Consider the following 15,746-nt stretch of genomic DNA (forward strand, 5'->3'; position numbering starts at 1 on the left):
ATCACCGCTGTGTTCCCAGCCTTGCCTCCCACAGAACTGGGAGAAAATTCAGTATGTGCATCAGATCCTTAATGCTTAGTTCAGGCCTGATCACATACTTGGTGCTTGATAAATCTGAGAAAGAAAAAAGGTCTTCCCTTAGTCCAGTGGCTAAGACTCCGAGCTCCCAATGCAAGGGGCCTGGGTTCAACCCCTGGTCAAGGAACTAGATCCCACATGCTGCAATGAAGAGTTTGCATGCTGTAACTAAAGATCCTACATGCTGCAACTAAGACCTTGCACAGCCAAGTAAATACATATTAAAAAAAAAAGAAAAAGGCCTTTTGACCACCCTGCTCTCCTGCTTTCCTCCTTGCTTCACCACCTCACAGCACGTCCTAGTCTTCCCTGACTCCTCTCTCTACCCCTGCTTCCCTTCCTCTCTCCGCATCAAGCCACCCTTCACACTGGCCCCATTCAGCTCTGAAGCTTCACTTTCTTGGGCGTAATGCCCATCTCTTGCACCCCTACCCGTGAATTTCAGGTCTTCCTTTGCTCAGCTGACCCAAAGGAGCACCTGAGATTTCAGCCTCTCTTTATCACCTTAGCACCCAAACTTCAGGTTTCAGAATGTTGCTAAGTCTGTGTACCTGTGTTCTGCCATTGATGGCGTTTTCCTATATCCTCTTTGATAAGTTCATTTGGAAAGGAAATTTTAACCTATGACATATTCTTGCAAAAGAATGGATGAAGTAGAGCCACATAGTTCAGTTCAGTCGCTCAGTTGTGTCCAACTCTTTGCGACCCCATGAATCGCAGCATGCCAGGCCTCCCTGTCCATCACCAACATATTAGGTGATGTATAAATCTCAAAAGCGTAATGCTGAGGTATAAAAAATATCAATTGCCTGTAGCACAAGACACAATTTATTTAAAGTTTGCCCCCAAATCTAAAACTGTTCTATATACAGACATAGAGAACAAATGCACGGACACCAAAGTGGGGAAGGGGATTGGGGTGAATTGGCAGATTGGGATTGCTTATATACACTTATATACACTACTTGGAGAAGGAAATGGCAACCCACTCCAGTACTCTTGTCTGGAAAATTCCATGGATGAAGGAGCCTGGTAGGCTGTATAGTCCATGGGGTTGCAAAGAGTTGGACACAACTGAGCAACTTCACTCACTCATATACACTACTGTGTATAAAATCACTAATGAGAAACCACTGTATAGCTCAGAGAACTCTACTCAGAGCTCTGTGGTGACCTAAATGGGAAGGAAATCCAAAAAGGAGGGGATATATGTATACCTATAGTTGATTCACTTTGCTCCACAGCAGAAACTAACACGTTGTTAAGTAACTATACTCCAGTAAAAATAAAGCTATTCTATACATCGTTGATGAATACACGCATATATATTAAAAATGTGAAAGCATGCATAGGAGTAGAAACCCCAAACACTAACAAACATTTGAAAAGATGCTCAAAATCCTCAGTCATAAAATGGAGTGAGAATGGAAATAATGGCATGTATCACTTTATACCAAATTACTCTTGTCAAAAACTAGAAAGCTGAGTAATGTCAAGCGTGGATGGTGAGGGAAGGATACAAGAACCCTCATGAACTGTTGGGTGGAGTGTTAAAGGGGACAGCCATTGTGGAAAGCAAACTGCCGCATACATACCCAGGACCCAGAAATTCTGCTCCCTAAGAAAGAGACACAAGCATCTGTCTACAGGGCCACACATGAGGGTGCTCGTTGCCACATTATTTACAGTGGGAATGGTGGAGGTGGTGGAGTTGGAAGTAGCCTGACTGTCCTCTCTGGGGAGGAGACAGTGAGCTGTGAGGGATGCACCAGAGGTGTCCCAAGCAACCATCAGAAGCCACGGACTCAATGAGCCCAGAGTAACAGTGATGGCCCTTAATAACACTAGTGCTCAGCAAGAAAAATAAGACTAGGATAAGCTATTAACACGATCATGAGGAGATAAGTTAGAACAGACGTGCGCTGGACACAGTGGTACTCATTTTACAAGAACTCACTCAACAACAACAAAAAATACTATATGAACATATTAGAATGTTTGTCAGTAGCAGGTGGGGCACCAAAAGAGACTGGGATATGGAGACTGAGGGAATACATAAAAATTTGTTGAATATTTGTTATTGGTCAGTTACATGTGTGATCCATTCATGTAGCCTGTTCTTGTTTCAGCTGAAGTGGTAGTGGTGGTTTAGTAAGTCATGTCCAACTCTTTTTGAACCCATGGGCTGTAGCCCACCAGGCTCCTCTGTCCATGGGATTCTCCAGGCAAGAATACTGGAGAGGGTTGACCTTTCCTCCTCCAAGGGATCTTCCTGACCCAGGGATGGAACCCCCATCTCCTGCAGAGCAGATGGATTCTTTACCATCTGAGCCACTGGTGAAGGCCAGAATACATTAAATTTAAATCAAGAGATGTCTTGCGGGGGATAATGAACTATAAACTGAGGGTGTGGGATTAACGCAATCCATGACACCTGCGATCTAAAAAGGAAGACAAGGGAAGGGATGTAGAGGAGTAGGAGTCCCAAATTTAGTAGTGAAGTTGTCTCTGGGCAGGAGGTGACTTCAAATGCCATCTGCGATGTGTGCACCTTAGAAAACCATCTGCAGGGAATACAGTAAAATAGACTTGACGAAGCTGGGAAATGAGGATGTTGGTGTCAGTTACATGATCTCTCCGTTTTCTTCTATACTGAAATATTTATAATAAATTTGAGAAAACTTTCCTTTCACCACTGACCAGGGAAAACAAAACACATCAGAAAAACTGGTTAGAAGTGGCTCATTTTCATATAACTTTTATATCCTTTCGTGCCATTGCATTTTCTGTTCATGGAGCACCTAAAATTATCTTGTGTGCCTTCTTTGGGAAACACCACTTTTAACACGTCAAATATGTTTCTTTTGAAAGAATCTACCCTCTCTCATTTATTTTTGTCTGTGTTGAGTCTTCATTGCTATGAGTGGGGCTTTCTCTAGTTGTGGCGAGCAGGGGCTACTCTTCACTGCGGTGCGGGGGCTTCTCGTTATGGTGGCTCCTCTTGCTAAAGAGCACAGGATCTAGGCACACAGGCTTCAGTAGTTGTGTCTCGCAGGCTCTAGAGCACCGCCTCTAATAGGCTCTAGAGCACTAGCTTAGTTGCCGCAAGGCATGTGGAATCCTCCCAGAACAGAACCTGTGTCCCCTGCATTGGCAGGCAGATTCTTAACCCCTGGACCACTAGGGAATTCTTGATCTACCCTCTTTTGAAGGCATTGGAATAAAAAAAAAAACAAAAAAAAACAGAAAAGTGCACTTATCATAAGGGTACTGCTTGATGAATTTTCAGTCTGAACACACTTGCATAACTGGTATCCAGATTCAGAAAGAGAAGTCCCTTTCCTGTCCCCTACAGTCACATCCCATGGGTAACCACTCCCTGACTTTTATCACTCTATTGCTTTTGCCTGTTCTAGAACTTCCTATCTAGAATCATATAATGGTAGTCTTTCAAGTGTGGCTTTTTTCATTTAGAGTAATGCTTTTGAGATTTATCCCTGTGGTGGGATGTATCCATAATTCATTCCCTCTTGTTGAATAGTATCTGGTATATGCATGTACCATCATGGACTTATCCAGCCTCCTGTTAAGGGGCATTTGGGTGGTTTCCAATGTGGAATACATTCACAGCATCCAGTAGATGGAAGTGGCGAAATTCCCACGGACAAATGGCTGGATCGTGTGTAGGTGTATGTCATCTTAAGAAGATCTTGGCACTGTGGTTTTTATCAGCATTCTGAACATCCGAGTAATTAGCACTTCAGATCTTCTTGCTTTGAAGACTAGCTTATATAATAATCAGAAAGAATAGTGAAAATTCAACCTTGACATCAAAACACACTGGGTTCTTGTTTCAGAAAATAGATCCCTTTTATGACAAATAACATGTTAATGCCCCCACTGACAACAACTTTTTGCTTTTATTAGACTTTATATAACATCCAATTACAGTTATGAACTATTTGAAAATAACATATTATCAGCATGGCCCTGTTATTTTGCAAGTTATTTTAGCTAAAACTTATAAAATGTATTTGACAGGTTATATACATAAATATTATTTTGATGTTCTCCTTAGTCCCTAATATAGATGTAAGTCATCAGAGAAAAACTATTTTAAATGTGAAGTGGATTGACTAAAAATCACGTTATCCATTTTGGCTGGAAAACATCTCTTGTGTCTTATACTAAGCTAGTATCTTTTTTTTTTTCCCAGCCGCAGCGCTTGTGGGATCTTGGTTCCACGTGCACGCGTGCTAAGTCTCTTTAGTCCTTTCCGACTTTGCGACCCCATGGACTGTAGGCCGCCAGGTTCCTCTGTCCATGGCATGCATTTTCCAGGCAAGAATACTGGAATAGGTTGCCATGATCTCCTGCGGGGTCTTCCTGACGCAGGAATTGAACCAGCAGTTCCTACATCTCCTGCATTGGCAGGAGGATTCTTTACCACTAGCGCCACCCCGAGATGCAAGCTGAACCTCGTGCATTGGAAGCCGTGGATTCTTAACCACCAGGGCAGTCCCACCAAGCCAGTATCTTGACGATGGAATTTTAAGTAGCGTTTGTGTGCCCATTTCGCACACACTCGGGGAGCCAAAACCCAGAGAGAAAATCCAGCAAACGCGCCAGCTCTCGGGGTTGAGAAGTTCTGGAGGACAGAGTCCAGGCCACCATTTTCGCCTGCGGAATGGGCCTGTGTGCCACTGGGGGGCGCCATCGGAGGGACCGCGGGCCTCTCTGGAACGCAGCTGGTGAGGCGCCTTCGACCGCTGCACACCTGGCGGGAAGACTTCCTTTGCAGACATCCCAGCCCTCAGTTCCCACCGCCGCCCAGGAAAGCGATATGGTGATACCCATTTTGCAGATGGGCAAATGCACACGCCAGGTCGCGCGGCACGGAGTAGGCGAAACTGGGTTCAGAACCTAGGTCTTTGATTCCGCAGACTGAAGACATTTCCAACCATGGCTCTTCCTCGCTGTGACCTTGCTTTGTCAGCGCGAGTGTGTGGTGATGGGGCGCGGGGGCGGGGGGTGGGGGGTGCTCCGACGAAGTCCATTCAGTATGCCTTCCCTTTTTCTTGCACACTCCTCTCCCCGCCTGCTCGTTGAACACTCGTCTCAAAATCTCGTCACACACACACATCTTCCAAACTCTCCCTCGGTCCCAGAGGGGAGCATCCCTTCCACTTGCCTCGTCTCCTCCCTCCTCCCGGCCTCGTCCAGCGGCCCTGGCAGGCCGGGGTCACTGCCCTGGAGAGGTGGAGCCAACCAGCCGCGGAGGCAGTTCTGGGATTCCGGACTCGCGTGTGGATTTCATTTGAATCTCTCCCCCTCCCAGGGAGGCTCTAGTCCTGCTGAGAGAAGTCGGGTGGTATACTCGCCCTCCCTACCCTGTCCCCATCCCCACCCCCACAAGGGACTGAGAACCAGAGGCCACCGCATGTCACCCTGCCCATGTGGCCAGCATAATCTGGAATTTCAGGTCTATAAATCACTGGCAGGGGGTGGGGTGGGGGAGGGGGGTCATAAAGCTGTTCTCCCATACTGGTCTGCTCGCTTGACCTCTTGTCCCCTCCTCCAGACACCCTCCCCCCTCCAGGAAACTGGCCTAAGGAGGGGCCTGGGCGTATATAGGGAGCCACTGTGGGAGGGGCTGGCCAGAGAGGCTACAGGCAGAGAAGGTGAGGAGGGGGCCCTGGGGGTCTGGATGCGTAGGGGGAGCTGCGGAGGCCAGCCCTGAGCTCTGATCAGTGACTGCCCCATCCCAGCCTTGGTTTCTTTTGGGGGGGGAGGGTGGGGCACGCTCCATGGCTTGCAGAATCTTAGATCCCCAACCAGGGATTGAACCCACATCCGCTGTAGTGGGGGCACAGAATCCTAACCACTGGGTTGCCAAGGAAGTCCCTCCTCTTCTGTAAAATGGCCCACTGCCAGGGTTGTGGGCACACTGGAGACCAGCCTGGGCCCAGCAGCGAGGTGGGAGCAGAACCTGGCAGCTGGGGTGTGGAATGGGGGCAGTGGGTCTTGTCCAGCAAGGCCCACCCTCCTCTCCCAGCCTCTACCCAGTCTCATGTGTCCCAGGCAGGACTATGGCTTCTGCAGCAGCAGCAACGACAGAGAAGGGGTCTCCAGTTGTGGTGGGTCTGCTGGTCGTGGGCAACATCATTATTCTGGTGAGACATTCACTGGGAGCCCAGGGGGCAGGTGAGGAGGAGGGAATCGTCCTGAGCCTGGGCGTGGGGCGGCTGAGAGCCCAGGACCCACTTAATGGCCCGCGTCGCCTGGCTTCTCAAGTCTGAACGGTCCTAATTTGGATCCCAGCTCTGCCTCTCCCCAGCTGTGTGAACTTGAGCAAACAACTTGACTTCTCTGTGCCTACTTCCCTATCTATAGATTATGTCTTCACTGTGGGCACTGTCGAGTGGATTAATCCTCAGATTAATGGTCCTCAGATCAGAAAAAGTGCTTGACAAGTGCCAGCTGTCATCATTAACATGATTATGGACATAAAGCGCCTGCTGGGTGCACAGGAGGCCCATAGCAATGAGTAATGGCAATGTCTTTAAGTTATCTAATACCTGCACGTGGAGCCGGACAGCCTGGGTTCAAACCTCAGCTTTATCACCTTCTACTCTGGGACCTGGGGCCAGTGATATAATCTCTCCAGGCCTCAGTGTTCTCATCTGTAAGATGGAGATAAAATAGGAATGCTGAGAGGATCAAGTGAGTTACTGGACCTGTGCTTAGGCCAGAGCCTGGCACACATGTTGCTATCAGTACGGGCCATCACAACGATAGTACAGGACAGCTGGTGACGATGATGATTATCACATGGGAAGCAGTTTTGGGGACCAGTGCACACAGTAAATACTCTGAACCTTGGTCTGATTGTTGGCAAAGGTACCACCGGGCAGTCTTCCTCTTGCCTGATTCCCCATCCCAAGAGGTAACCAGATTTTTATTTTCTCCAATATTTCTTGAAGCAGATACAAGCAGATAGGAACTAGTACCTGTTTTCTCCCTTTTCTTGCTCATTCCGCATCCTGGCCTGTGCCTCCCCCATCCTCCTGCTCCCATTGTGTGTAGGCCCCTCCACACCAGGCCTCCTCCAGCCTCCCCACCCCTTCCCACAACTGCAGAGCCCTCCATTGTGTGGCACCCTGGCTCCTTTATTCCCTACAGTGCAGCAGGGAATAACCTGGTGGGTGTGTGATTTTCCTGCATGGGCAGGTATATCCGGAGGATCAATTCCTGTGAGTAGAACGGCTGGACCGAAGGGAAGATGCCTTTGTCATTTGTTCTGGCCACAGCCAGGCCCCTCTCCTCAGGGACTAGCAACTCTCTCCAGGAGACCCAGCATCTCCTTGAGGCCAGTCATGAGCTCCAGGCTTAGCTCGTAGTGTCTCCTCGTATCCTTGAAGTCTTCAGCAGCTGGGGTGAAGGTGGGGTTCAGGGGCCTGGCTGGGCCCTCCCTCCCTTCTCGGTCCCCTGCCCAGCTTCATCCCTGCTCGTGGGAGGGGACTTCTTTGTCACTCTTACTACTTTCCAAGAGGGCAGCAGAGGCTCAGAGTGGGGAAGGCGCTTGCTCACAGAGACTCACGCGGGTGAGCCAACTGCGCCTGCCCAGCCCCTGCTGACCGGCCGTTCTGTCCAGCTGTCAGGCCTGGCCCTGTTTGCTGAAACGGTATGGGTGACCGCTGACCAGTACCGCATGTACCCGCTGATGGGCGTCTCGGGCAAGGATGACGTCTTCGCCGGCGCCTGGATCGCCATCTTCTGCGGCTTCTCCTTCTTCGTGGTGGCCAGCTTTGGTGTGGGCGCAGCACTCTGCCGCCGCCGCTCCATGATCCTCACGGTGAGGCCCCGGGAGGAAGGGATGGGCATGGCTGGCCATAGAGGTCATCCTCACAGTCATAATACCAACTGCACAGAAGCCCCTAGTGTGCCCTCCCCGTGGCATGGCACTGGGGCCTCCTGGCAATCACGTCATCTCCTCTGTCCATAAGCGGATAACCTAGGCTCAGCTGTGACTCTCGTCTTACTGGGAAAACTAGGGCCCACGGGAGGCAAGGAAAAAGGCGCTGCACAGGAAGATGGCTCTTGAGCAGCAGGACTGGGACTGGAACCTCAGCAAGTTGGTCTCCAGGGTCTGCACCTGTGAGCTCTGTTGATAGCAATGACAATAAGAATAGCACAGCTACCATTTCAAGAGTGCTCCGTGTTCTACACCGATGAGTTCATTTGCGCTTCACCGGCCGTCATGAGGTACCATAATCATCTCCATCTTCATCCTCATGAGCCCATTCGACAGAGCTGCTACTGAGGCTCAGAGAAGTGAATCCACTTCTCTGGGGCGGCACGGCAAGTGAGTGGCGGAGCCAGGATTTAAACCTGAGTCTGTCAGTGCTTGAGCCTAGGCTCTTAGTCTCCGCCCACAGCGATAACCCACATTCCCCGAAGTACCTCCCACATACCTGCCATGAGGCTAAGCAGTTTAGAAAGTGAACGCCTTCAAGCCAACCAGCGGCCGAGAAGTGAGTGCTTCTCTGCCCATTTACCAGATGAAGAAACTGAGGTTCAAAGAGGCCCACAGACCAGATGATAGGGAAAGCAGGACTTCCAATCTTGGCCCTACTGACCCAGAGCCAACATGGAGCTTCCTCCCCATCTGAGGGCTTCTTGGACTCCCAGGAGCAGCTACTTACCTAATCCACAAGTGTGTACTGAGCAAGAACCATGTGCCAAGCCCTGTGCTAGGCCCTGGGTGATTTAGTGAGCAAACCACAAAAGCCCTGGCTATGGGGCCGGATACTGTAATGGGGAGGCAGTGACCAGGGAAGGAGGAGCTGGAGCTGCGGAAGGGAGAGTGGAGAACTTGCAGGTAAAGTGAAGCAGAGGCGAGGTTGGTGGGGGGTGTGCAGTGAAGGGGGCTGTGAACCACGTGTGTGGGGGCTGGAGCCAGTTGTGGGGAGGTAGTGAGAGGAACTGAGGGCGGACAGGAGAGGAGAACACTGGGGGATGGGCATGGCGATGAGGGGAGAGAGGGGAGGTGGGCCTGGTCAGGACTTTGGCTTCACTATGTGTAAGATGGAGCCATGGAAAACACTCTTTTCCGGGCCTTTCCTTTTATTCTTTTCTTTCCTGCATTTAGGTCTCTGGCACAACAATTTTCCAGTCCTAAAAGTCCACCCAACTAGTAAAAGAAAAAAAGTCTGTGTCTGTCTCCCCTGTGAGTTTGTCATTAATTGAGACACAGAATTTTTCTTTAATTATTATGAGAAATTTCAAACAGACTAGAGTGAATGGCACTATGAACCTTGTGACCTATCACCTGGTTTCAACAATATCACCCACACGTCATGCCCCCTACCCCACCCTCTGCCTGCCCACATTTTTCTTTCCTGGGGTATTTTGAAGTGCATTCCAGACACCAAGTCACTTCCCTGTAAATACTTGAGTGCACATTTCTCTGAGCGATAAGGACACGGTTTTAAAGCAGCCAGGTGTGCTGGGCCACAGCATCTCGTCTGGGCAGTGAGGTTGGCAGGTCCACACCCCACCCTCTGTTACTTTAAGGGTAAGGGGAGGGGACAGCTGAGGGTCAGAGAAATAATTTTCATTAAACACCAAAGGGGTTTTTTTTTTGGGGGGGGGGAGTTTTTTTTGGCACAACCACTATACCGTGGGCACACCCTGTAAATTTACCCCACTCCCTTCCTATCTATCTTCCAATACCTAGTCTGTGTTCAGATGTCCCTGGTTATCTCAGGAATGTCTTTATATTTTTCTTTTCTATAGTAGACATTCATTTGACTGCATCCAAGCTAATAGTTAACTTCAGGGAATACCTTACAAATTTTTAAATTTCATTTCCTCCTAACATTTTATTATAACAAATTTTCAAACATACAGAAAGGGTGAAAGATTTGCACAGACAGTACCTATGTATCCACCATGTAGATGTTTCCATTCATATTGTGCATGCTTAGTCACTCAGTCATGTCAAACTCTGGGCCCCCATGGACTGTAGCCCCCCCAGGCTCCTCTGTCCATGGGGATTCTCCAGGCGAGAATACTGAAGCGGGTTACCATGCCCTTCTCCAGGGGATCTTCCCAGCCCAGGGATCGAACCCAGGTCTCCCCCATCACAGGCATTTTCTTTACCGTCTGAGCCACCAGGGAAGACCTCCATTCACGTTGTCTTATACTTTTGTAAACAATTGCATTTCTGAGAATTCCCTGGCAGTCCAGTGGTTAGGACGTGGTGCCCTCACTGCTGGCCCCTGGTTCGATCCCTGGTCAGGGAACTAACATCCTGCAAGCTGCAGGGCTCAGCCAAAAAAAACAAAACATTGCATTTCTATCCATGGACCCATCCCGTGAGGCGTGTGACCTCACAGGCTTTGCCCTGATGGCACTGGCCCTCCATCCCTCCCTCCGTCTCTCCGCAGTACCTGATACTCATGCTCATCATCTACATCTTTGAGTGCGCCTCCTGCATCACGTCCTACACCCACCGAGACTATGTGAGTCCGACGAAGGCCAGGGGAGGGACGTGACTTCTGGTGGGGGGAGTTCGGTGAGGGTCTCTGGTAGAAGTGGAGGTCGAGCTCTCTCCCCACCCAGCCTGGCTGGACCCTGTTCTTCCTGGCCCTCTGCAGATGGTGTCCAACCCGTCCCTGATCACCAAGCAGATGCTGACCTTCTATAGTGCAGACTCGAACCAGGGCCGGGAACTGACCCGCCTCTGGGATCGCATCATGATTGAGGTGGGCAAGGGTCTGCAGTGTTGGGGGGTTGGGGGCGGATCTTGGGCTCTGACCACAGAGGTAGTTAGGGCTCCCATGATGCCCAATGGTGGATGATATTTACTCAAGTGGTTCTTAGGAGGGAGGAACTCTGGTCGTTGCCATTTTCCAGATGAAAAACCTCAAAAGAGAGAACAGCACTTGCCCATATGTTTGGTAAGGGACAGAGTTGGGGCTCAAACCTGGCAGCCTAGATCCAGACCCACTGCTCTGAACCATCGCATGCACCATCTTAATAATAACAATAGTCATAATAATAACAGCAAACATCAACCAGCACTACCTTTTGTTTTGGAGAAGGCAATGGCACCCCACTCCAGTACTCTTGCCTGGAAAATCCCATGGATGGAGGAGCCTGGTAGGCTGCAGTCCATGGGGTCGCAAAGAGTCAGACACGACTGAGCAACTTCACTTTTACTTTTCACTTTCATGCATTGGAGAAGGAAATGGCAACCCACTCCAGTGTTCTTGCCTGGAGAATCTTTTGTTTAGCACTGTTCAAAAGCACTTTCAAGCTTCTTTAATCCTCACAGCCACCCCATAACAGAGATCAGCTCTTAGCGATGAGGAAAGGGAGGCAGGAGGTCACATGGCTGGTCGGTCACAGAACCAGACGGACTCAAACCCGGGCTGCCAGGTTCTAAAAAACACACGTTAATTAAACTCAGTGTGATATAGGAGCACAAAGGGAGAATGTTGAGGACCCCTCAGAAACCGAGGTCCCCATTTGCTTTAACCTAGCCAGGACTGGAGCCCACGTTTGAAGGGGCCTATGTTTTCATCATTTGGAAGCCACAAATTAAACACCCACAAGGGCCAGGAGAAGCCAGAAATCGGCCCTTTGGTGTCGTTTAACTCTTTGTGTTGACGGGTAATTTAAAAAAAAAATTTTTTTTTTCCAATGAATTTTTTTTTTCAAAAAATTTAAAAAATAAACCATGAATGTGGGTTTGATCCAAATCCCCCATCAGCCTCAGGGTGCTGGGACAAGTATTGCCTGCTCCTTGCTCACACACAGACAGTGGAGTGCAGGCCCACCTCGGCCTTCCTCGCTGTGAGACGCAGGGGAGCGTCTGAGTTGGAGCCCGCCTGACCCCAGCCTCTCCCTCCAGCAAGAGTGCTGTGGCACGTCAGGCCCCATGGACTGGGTGAACTTCACGTCTGCCTTCCGGGCCACCACCCCAGAGGTGGTGTTCCCCTGGCCCCCGCTATGCTGTCGACGGACCGGCAACTTCATCCCAGTCAATGAAGAAGGCTGCCGCCTGGGCCACCTGGACTACCTGTTCACCAAGGTGTGTCTCCTCCTGCTGTGTCTTTCCGTCTGTCTGGCCCTCTCTGGTTCTTCTGTCTCTTTCTCCCTCCCACTGTCTGTCTGTCATCTCCTCCCCAACCCCCATCTGACTTTTCCAATCTTCCATCTGTCCGCCCTCCACCTCCCCCACCGACCCGCCACCTCCCTGTGCAGGTCAGCGGGATGCATACCGCAGGTTTGGTCTGATCCAGACCTGGTGACACCTGAAACTTTTCTCAGGTTGTCTGGGGATCAGAGCAACAAGAACAATACCGGCAGCACACCACCAATAACCACTAACATTTCTTGAGCCTTTACTTTGTAGCAGGCATCCTTCTAGGTGCTTTACATTTTCCTTTTTTACTTATTTCCTTCTCACGGCAGCCTAATGAGGTAAGGTTGTAATGTTTTCATTTTACAGATGATGAATCTTGCTAGTGAGGGATGGAGCTGGGATGTGATTTCAGGCAGTGAGGCCCCAACCAGGTGCTTTAACTCCTGCAAGCGGAGTTCAGAGGCAAAGAGAGAAGCCAGAGGAGGGGAACCAGTCCCAGTGGGCTAGGGGCGCCCTTCAGCGCCATGTCTTAGATCAAGTATCATGGAGAGAGGAGCCTGATGCAAGCCATCACCCCTCTAGAGTCAGATAGCTGTTCCTTGAGCCTTGGCTCTGTGCGGAGCACTTACACGCCTCATCTCACAGAATCATCACAGCTACTTTTTGGACGGTAGTGCTGTCAATATTGCTATTTCCCTGATGGGAAAACTGAGGCTCAGAGGGTCAGAATCGTAGCTAGGCCCCATAGCCAACAAAGGACAGAGCTGGCCCTCAGCTCTGTCCTGCTGACTCCAGGGCACACATCCTGAACCTTTAAGGCAGATGGAGCAGGGGATCTACATGAAGGCAAGTGGTGTGGGGCTCTGGCCCTGCTCAGCCTCACCTCTAAACGAGAAGCTATTAGAACTGGTCTGATCCTAAAGTTAAATTTCAAACCTTTGGAACTTGGGGGCAGCATGGAAAGCCGGCTCCAGGCAGAATCGCCCTCAGACTGCACCATCGGAGGCAGCACCTGCCTGTGCAGTCTGGGTTATCGTCACAGCCCTGACTCCCCGAAATCACCCTGGGAGGGAGACACTGCTGTGATCCCCAGGGTGAGAAACCCCCACCCTTGGTGATCACACAGGAAAGAAAAGCAAGACTGGAAGCAGGAAGTGACTCTCCCAAGGGTGCCCAGTGACTCTTGCTTTCAGCAGCCAGCCTCCCTGGGCATTATCTCACACTCCCACTTTCCACTTGCCCAGGGCTGCTTTGAACATATTGGCCACGCCATCGACAGCTACACGTGGGGCATCTCGTGGTTTGGGTTTGCCATCCTGATGTGGACGGTGAGAGGCGGAGCCTTTGAGCTGGGTGGGATGGGGGTGTGAGGCTGGAGTGTCCCTCACCTGACGCCTCCTCTTCAGCTCCCCGTGATGCTGATAGCCATGTATTTCTACACCACGTTGTGAGAACGAGAAGTGAAGGCCACGTGCACACCTGGCTTCCTCCTCCTCCTGCTCTGGCTTCCTCTGGCTGAGATGGCCGACTCGCCTCTCCCTGTCCCACCTCCCTGGCCCAGTCCTCCCTCCACTCCAAAGATGTTTTACCAGGTTTCTGAGCCCTGCTGAGAGTCGGGGTGCCCTAAAACCCCTGGACATCCTCTTACTAAGGACTAAGCTTCCAGCAAATTCTCTAAGGGGTGTGTAGCATGTGTGTACAGACCGTTAGTCCTTAACCTCCTTTCACTAGACTGATTCTTGGCCCATCTTTCAGGGTCAACTTCAAGTCCTGTCCTCGGGGGGGCCCTTTCCTGATCTCACCACCCCATTCACAGATGCCTTTCTTATAGTTCCCAGAGCTCCTCCTCCATGGTGGATGTCATCATCATCACTGAATAGTTTGTGATTGTCTGTTTAAATTCTGGTAGAACTGGGATTGCCATGAGGAGAGGGACAAGTTCTGTTATGGTCACTTTAACATCCCCTGCATCACCTGGCATGGGGCTGAGCACGGACATTCAATAAATACTACTTGAATGAGTTCGTTTGTTTTCTTCTAAGGCCAAGGTAAATGAATAAGAACTATCCCAGAGGAAGTAGCAGAAACCCAACCAGCACTGACTGAAACATAAAATGGAATGTACAGGCTCATGTAACCAAGTCGGTAGTGCTGGCTTCAGGCATGTCTGGATCCAGGGGCTCAATCTAGGTTTCCAGGAAACCTGCTTCATTCTCTGGCAGGATTTCTCTGGTAACACCAGACTGGCATCCTTATAGCTAAGCAACACGGCAGTGAGAAAAGGCCTCTTTCCCAAAAGCTTTCACCAAGGTCAGGAATTAAATCTCACTGTTTTGGCTTAGGTTTTAGCCCCACTCTTCAGTCTGGGAAGGGAAACCAATGTGGATTAACATTCCTGCTAAAGATGCATCCAGGGGGTGGTGTTAGGAAGGGGACTGGTTATCAAAAGAAAATCAAAGTGCAGGGCTGCTGGGCCAGTACAGGTGACAGACATCCTCCTTTATTGTCGTTATCTGGTCGCCAAGTCCTGTCCAACTCTTTGCAACCCCATGGACTGTAGCCCAGCAGGCTCCTCTGTCCGTGGAATTTCCCAGGCAAGAATACTTGAGTGGGTTGCCATTTCCATCTCCAGGGGATCTTCCCTGATACAGAGATTGAACCTGTGTCTCCTGCATTGGCAGGAATATTCTTTACCACTGAGCCACCTGGGAAGCCCCAGACATCCTCCTACTAGGGACTAAAGCTTCCAGTAAGTTCTCTAAGGGGTGCATGAGAGCAAACAGTTTAAGAATCTCATCATTGTTCTTTTGTTCTGTCTGAAGCAGGCCCATGCTCTGGCCACTTGACAGTGGTTAGGCCGTATGGGGAGAACTCGTCCTTACCCATTAAGTGAGGTTTGTCAGGGTCCTCATTTCCTCCACTGGTCTGCAAATGGCCTGCAAATGCTGGAATCATATGTCAGCTTTTGAAAACATACTTTAATGGTCAAATCTATTACAGTGAAAAATTGGAAACAACAGAACATCCATCAGCAGAGGGTGGGTTGTACAACTCATGTTATATCCTTGACTGGGATTCTCCGTGGCTGTCATAAAGAAGGTAAATCTATGTGAGCTGATATAAAAAGATGTCATAATGGTATAAATAATTGGAAAGCATATATAAGGGTGTTCATTATGTAACAAATGAACATCAGTGGTGGACTGGTTAAATTAGCTATGTTATGTCTGTACTCTAGAGTACCACAAACAATACTAAAGAATAATGTTTTAACATGAAAAAAATCTCCAAGGAATGCAAGTAGAAATACTGGCAAAGCACGTACAGTGTTTTTATTCCTGTAGATCTCTATGCAGGGTAGGTCTTTTCTTTTTAAAGAAAGAGATCAAGGTTTTAAAATAATGTTTAAAGGAATATGGGAAATACTTTTTAGAAAGCAAAAATAATTTATAATGCTTCCATTTAAAAAATTATAAAAATTTACAAATGGGAAGTGTCCCATGTTCCATTCCCC

General features: G+C 49.4%; 1 protein-coding gene across 2 annotated transcripts; it reads left to right on the plus strand.

Annotated features, from left to right (window-relative positions):
• Window positions 1–5,106: 5,106 nt before the first annotated feature.
• UPK1A (uroplakin 1A) lies at window positions 5,107–14,254 on the plus strand. 2 transcript variants are annotated; one of them, NM_176611.2, is given in 8 exon segments: window positions 5,750–5,759; window positions 6,160–6,251; window positions 7,733–7,933; window positions 10,530–10,604; window positions 10,740–10,847; window positions 11,999–12,178; window positions 13,477–13,560; window positions 13,639–14,252. In NM_176611.2, coding segments are annotated over 7 exon segments (777 nt in total). In that variant the 5' UTR covers window positions 5,750–5,759; window positions 6,160–6,167; the 3' UTR covers window positions 13,684–14,252.
• The last annotated feature ends 1,492 nt before the right edge of the window (window positions 14,255–15,746 follow it).

Source organism: Bos taurus, chromosome 18, assembly GCF_002263795.3.
Source record: "Bos taurus isolate L1 Dominette 01449 registration number 42190680 breed Hereford chromosome 18, ARS-UCD2.0, whole genome shotgun sequence".
In the NCBI taxonomy this organism is placed as follows: domain Eukaryota; kingdom Metazoa; phylum Chordata; class Mammalia; order Artiodactyla; family Bovidae; genus Bos; species Bos taurus.